The 6,302-nt window shown below is 39.5% G+C and overlaps 1 protein-coding gene across 2 annotated transcripts in view; it reads right to left on the reverse strand.

Annotated features, from left to right (window-relative positions):
- The window catches only part of arhgap15 (Rho GTPase activating protein 15), a 31,580-nt gene that overhangs the window by 16,451 nt on the left and 8,827 nt on the right, over window positions 1–6,302 (reverse strand). Inside the window, exons 2-6 of one of the 2 annotated variants that reach the window (XM_079277731.1) lie at window positions 2,712–2,886; window positions 2,568–2,639; window positions 1,814–1,957; window positions 675–764; window positions 186–284 (exon numbers count right to left, since the gene is read on the reverse strand). In XM_079277731.1, coding sequence (XP_079133857.1) covers window positions 186–284; window positions 675–764; window positions 1,814–1,957; window positions 2,568–2,639; window positions 2,712–2,886 — 580 coding nt within the window. The remainder of the gene's footprint in view (window positions 1–185; window positions 285–674; window positions 765–1,813; window positions 1,958–2,567; window positions 2,640–2,711; window positions 2,887–6,302) is intronic. The other variant, XM_079277732.1, reaches the window with a different exon arrangement.

A 6,302-nucleotide genomic window follows, 5' to 3' on the forward strand; every position in this document is an offset into this window, starting at 1 on the left:
ATCCCTGGAATCTTGTGTGTTGCATTTGGGTCCATATACAACCGGTTACATTTGGACTGTTGGTCATAGAAAACAAGACATTTGAAGAAACTGGGATGGACATTTTGAAAATTATTAATCCAAAAAACAATCAAGACACTGAATTATATCCAAAATAATAGCTAGTGTAAGTAGTGAGTTCTTACAGAAGAGTCAACGGCCTTCCTGATAGCTTCGTACCATTTACTGGCGGTGGAGTAGCTGTCAGTCTGGAGGAGGTACTCACTTCCTGTGTTTGTTGTGATCTGGAATCAGATGAGAATAGTGACTTAAGTTGGGTACCCTTTTTTCCCCCAAAGGGAAGAAGGTGTTTGTAACTGTGAAATATAATATATATACATTTTAATTAACATAAACTGAAAATAATTGTATTCAGTTTCTCCTAGTCAGTGAGAAAATCATAAATTTACATCTCTAAACTGGTTTTGTCCAGACTAAAAATGTTAATCATCCAGAGGGTTCATGAAATAGTTTTTTTCTATAGTACAAATATAAGAAATCATGTTTCTGTGAGTCCAGCATGTGGCTGTCATAGAGCGAAATAGGACTCATCCACAAAAAGCAGCTTCAGCGCAGAAACATGTGCATGACAATGTCAAGTGTTACCTTGTGACAGGTTTGTGTTGGTTTGTTACCTGAAAAACGTTTTTCCTGCTAGACTTCTCTGTCGTCCACTCAATAAGGGCTCCACTCAGCTGAACCACATCTGTCTTACTTCCTGGTTTCTGAACACAGAGAGGATGGTGAGGTCACCCGTCAAATATATGATAATTGCTGTCAAGCGCTTCCTATAGACTTCAATGAGATTCCTACACCTCTCTACGTGTGGTTTGGCCCACTCCTCTTTTGCAAACTGCTCTAGTTATCTCAGCTTTGAAGGCTGCTGTTTTCAGATCTTTCCACGTGTTTAATTAGATTCAGATCTGGACTCATTGCTGGCAGTCCAGAGTTTACCTTTCAACCAATCCTGGGTGCTGTTGGATGTGTTTTTTGGGACACTGTCCTGCTGGAGGAACAATGACTTTTGAAGGAGACACAACTTTGTGACACTGAGTATAACCTTGCACTCCAAAATACTTTCGTAATCTCCAGATTTCATGATTCCATGCACATATTCAAGGGAACCCCAAAATCAGTGAGCCATCTCCACGTTTGACTGTAGGTTCTTTTTTTCTGTAAACAGAGTTTATGTAGTGGACCAAAAAACAACATTCTTTTTCTCATCTGTTGACTGAACATTCTCCCAGTAAGATATTGGCTTGTAGTTATGTTGGGACAAACTCCCGCTGGGCTTTCTTATCTCTCTCAGCTGTGGTGTCCTGCCACAGAACCTCCTTTCATTGAGTTGGCAATGGATGATGTGAGTTTAGATGATAGTTCCTTCTGTCTGAATGTCAGCTTGAATCTGTTTTTCAGTTGTCCCAGGTCCTTTCACTATTCGTACAACCCTTGACTGCAATCTTTGGTCAACTTTTCTCTCGCGAGGTTGGCTACACTACCATGGGCCTTAACCTTCTTGATGACATTGTGCACGGTGTACAAAGGAACATCGAGGTCTCTGGAGATGGACTTTAAGGTAGCTTTGAGATCATCCATGCTTGTCTACGTTCTTCTGTTAGACCTCCTCAGACAATTCTCTACTTTTTTTCTTTTGTCATGCTCTGTGTGGAACAAGTAGTGACACTAAGCAGAATGATTACTTTGGTCCTGCCTTGTGTTGTTTCAGTTCGTAAAACAGACAAGATAAAGACAAAATAAAGCAGTATTTTCATACCAGACTAGTTTCTTGTTGTCTCTCTTTATAAAACAGCAGCTGGTCTGAGGTCAGTACGCTCCACATGAAGGTCCAGTTCTTCCTTTGCTTCTTACCGCTCTCTGAGATTTTAGCCACATTCAGATGTTCACCTTTCAGCTCGACCTGAACACAGACACACAAACACGCATGTTATTTGAACATAAATAAAAAAATAGTGATGCCATGGGGTGTTTTTAATTCTTCAGATGTTCACTTAATTCAGAAACCAAAAACTAATTAAATACAGAACAGATGTGGCAGAGGATTTGGGTGAAGTAGGAGGGAGGGTTTATATTTAATCTGTGATGGGACAGTGCATCTGTTTGCAGGATTTGTGTGATTCCAAGTTAATTACTGTGCTGTGAAAATATACGATATGAAGAAGAGCACCGAACAAGCTGCGGTATTCCACACTCTGGGAGTGAGAACAGTTTTAAAATGAATTTAAAATATGCATCCAGATGTTCTTAAATCAATTCTCATCTTCATTCTGAAAAACTTCTGAAATAAGAGTTTATTTCTATTGGAAACACGTAGAACTAATGTCTGAAATGGGTTTGATACAAATCTACTTTAAAGGATGAGTGCTACATGTGAAAAATCTATTATCAGAGTTTAAAGTCAGATTAGTAACTTTCATTTCAGAATTCTGACCATTCACTTGGATCAGAACTCAAATTCATTTTTCACATGGCCCCTAACCTCTGCCATACAAATCCTTTTTAGGACATACCAATGGTTCAAAAACAGCAAGTCCTGCAACTAAGACGTTGTGCTGAGACTGATTCCTGCGATGCCGAGAGATCTACAAACAGAAACAAAAGTTAAAAACTGAACTGCACCACTGTAGGATGGAGGTTCGATGCGGTCTACTTGCAGGATTTTTAGGTAGGTCGGACTCCTGCAGCACCATGGACTTAGACTGACTGAGGCGTTCTCCGGAGCTCTGGGAGCTCTTTACACGCATCTGCACAGCTTCTTGTGGTGCTGTGCTGCGCTGTGGAGGCTGAATCAGCGGAGGCTGCTTCGCAGCACTCTGGAGGTTTGTGATTCTGTGTAGGGACAAAAGATGTTTTTTATTAGTCAATGCGACTTTTCATGTGGTGTTGCTGTCGATCCATTTCTCACTCAGTGTGTTCACAAAATATATCTATTGGAGTTAGAGACGTCCTTCTGGTCTTTGTCGTGTTAGAAACAGGTGAAGCACAGCAGAGCCTTACACGGGCATGCTGGGACGTCATGGCTGAAGGCTGAGGACTGTGTCCAAGGGTGGAAACCAGATTCATGGTGAATGCTGATTTCTTTAAAATCCAGTCACTTTTCTCTTCAAATACAAATGTTTAAAAAAATCTTTTGTGCTTTTCTTCATACCGTTTGTGAGATTGAATCTCAAGTGTGTGTTGATTTGGCAGTTGTTTACTACAGAGACGTTACTACTACTAGACTTCTTGAATATATATATGTATATAATTTGGGTTGTGGGTCGCGGCTTGTCATTAAGGGGTGATGGTGGGTCCCGGACCAGCCAGACCAGTTGAGAACCACTGCTCTAGATCCTGATTCAGAATGGTTGCAAGTTCCTGTATAGTTGAAGCAGTACTATCCAGTGTCGTGTCATCTGCATACATACCATTTTGGCATTCTTAATTAACAAAGGGAGATCATTTGTGAAAATAGAAAAGAGTAAGGGGCCTAAGCAACTTCCTTATGGAACCCCACAGCTAATGTATCTGCAGTTTGATAAGCTACCATTATAAAAGACTCTCTGCGATCTCTCAAAGATAACTGACCATCCAAGAAAGTGCCATAATGCTGAATCCATAATGTAGTGGCAGCTTATTTTATCGTCCTTCTTGGCCACTTCTTGCAAGATGTAATGGGTTCTGAATCGTGTAGACTACCATGTGCTCTTGCAGGCTAACTTTTTCTTGTTAGCTGTGCAAGGATGAGGCTCGTAGCTCGTAGTTAAAAGTAGTTTTATTCCATGTACACAAAAACTAAACAAAATCCATGTGCAATAACGAGTACCAAAACATTGACCTTCTGCTACCTCTATAAAAAGGTCTATAATCTGCAGTCAGAAAAATTGTTGATCTACACCCTGCTCCATCAAAGCCTACTTAAAGGAGTCAACCAAAAAGTATCCAATAGCAGGACAGAATAGAGGAGCCTTTATCTTAATAGGGCAAAAAACATATACGTCAAAGCACATTTTGCAAGATGACCAATTACTTTAACTATATTACATGGTAAACATTTTAAAGGGCATAACACACATACTTTTGCAATCAACAAAATACAAAAAACTGTGAATACAAAATTACTCTTACACATAACTTTTAAGTTTAGTAATCATAATATCATGGTCTATTACATCAAATGCTCCTGGATTCCATTGCTTTTGGATTCCTCAACTGCTGCAGCAAACTGAGCTCTTCATAAGAGTTCGATATTGTTATATCAGGTAAAATGTCAAGAATTGTCTTTATTCTTGTTCTATATTTTCATAAATACAACAAACTATTGTTTTTGTATATATAATATAACTATATATAACACTTTACAAGCTGTGATATCAAATAGCTTTTGCGGCTCCAGACAAATTTTATTTGGTGGAAAATAGGACAAAATGGCTCTTTGGATAGAAAAGGTTGCCGACCCCTGATCTAGATGGTCTATACCAGCCAGTTTATCACTTGGCAGAGACAACAACATTCTCTCAATGTCAGGGGAAGTAACCTGCTCAAAATCAAATTGGCAGTTGTTATCCTTCAGCATATGATTCTCAATTAGTGTGCATGAGGAGGAGCCATCAGTGGGTCAAGTTCTTTCTGAGATTATCAACTTTACTCAAAGTAATTGGCAATCTCTGCTGGGTTGGTTAGAAAAGTACCATTATTTATTATGTTAGGCTTTGCTTGATGTGATGACCTACCCATTGTATCATTCATAATTTTCCACAGTTTTTGTCCGTCGTTCTTTGAGTCATTAATTTTATTGTGGTAATACTCTTTTTCCCTCTATTCAATTTAGTTACCTGATTTCTTAATTTACAGTACATTTTCTTATCGGACAGTAAGCCAGATGTTTCAGCCACTTTTTTGCCTCATTTCGTTGCACCATAAGTGTTTTTAAATCTCTACTGACCCATGGGGCACATTTTGCCTTTACAGTTGTTTTTTTCAATGTTGCATGTTTATCAGCAATTTCCATAAATAATTTCATGAATATACTGAGTGCCAAATCTGGGTCCTCCTGTTGACACACTATTGACCAGTTTGCATTTTATACATCCTCCATAAAGATTCTTCTTGGAAGTGCTTGTATGAACTTTTGTGTTTAATCTTACAGGCTGCTTTAGGGACTTTAGTTTTCATTTGAAGTGCTATTAAATTGTGATAGCTGAAACCAAGAACGACTGATACTGCTTTAGAGCAGTGTTCAGGTGTATTTGTCAAGAAGTGATCGATACATTTTGATCTTAGCCCATTCTTATTTGTACTAGTTATTGTTGGTAGTGTAATAGTTTGTTAGGTTACAAGCACTGGCTACTGCAAGAAGCCTCTTCTTTAACGGACAGGTAGATAACCAATTAATGTTTAAATCACCAACAAAAAACACTTCTCAGTTTTCGTCACTAGATTTATCCAACATTTCACAAATTGAGTCTAAGCATGACCTATCTGCACTAGGCGGCCTATAGCAGCAACCCACAAGTATAGGTTTAGTTTGTGGCATGTGAACTTGTAACCACAGTGCCTCAATGTCACACATCATTAAATCACCTCGTACTGTTACTGGAATGTTATTCTGGACATAAAAAGTCACGCCTCCCCCATATCTATTCCGGTCTTTCCTGAACACTGTATATCCATCAACCGCTAGTTCTGTATTTTTAATTGAGGGATCTAAATGTGTCAGATATTGCAAGCATATGGATATTGTTTGGTTGCGTCATACAACTTAATTCATAGATCTTATTTCTTATTACTTTGTCCTCGTATCGAAGGAACTTGACGACTACCGGCCGTAGTCTGTTGCTGCCGTCTGCACCCGGCCGTCCCATTCGATGTGCGAGCTCCAGCTCCAACTCACGGTTGCTCCCAAGCTGTAGATTTTCCAACAGTAATCTCCGTACCTTGTCCTCCACCTCAGCCCATCCTTCGGTTTCAGTTTCTACCTTCCCATCAATAACCAGGTTATTTCTCTTGGACTGGCCCCCTAAACAGTCCATTTTCTTGTTGATGGCCTTGATGTCAACAAGATGGCCTTGTTGATGGCCTCATCGTATCCTGTTGCTTACTATGGCACGCGGCCAGCTGATTTGCGTTGGCTGATTTCAGGTCATCCATTTCCTTCTGGGTGTATTGAATGCTCTTGTATTGAGATCTTGCAAGTCCTTTAACATGTTGTCCATACGATTGTTCGTAGCATCCAGTATCATTTCAACAAAACATTTGAAGCTCTT

The sequence above is a fragment of the Melanostigma gelatinosum genome (genome assembly GCF_949748355.1).
Source record: "Melanostigma gelatinosum genome assembly, chromosome: 10".
Classification (NCBI taxonomy): Eukaryota; Metazoa; Chordata; class Actinopteri; order Perciformes; family Zoarcidae; genus Melanostigma; species Melanostigma gelatinosum.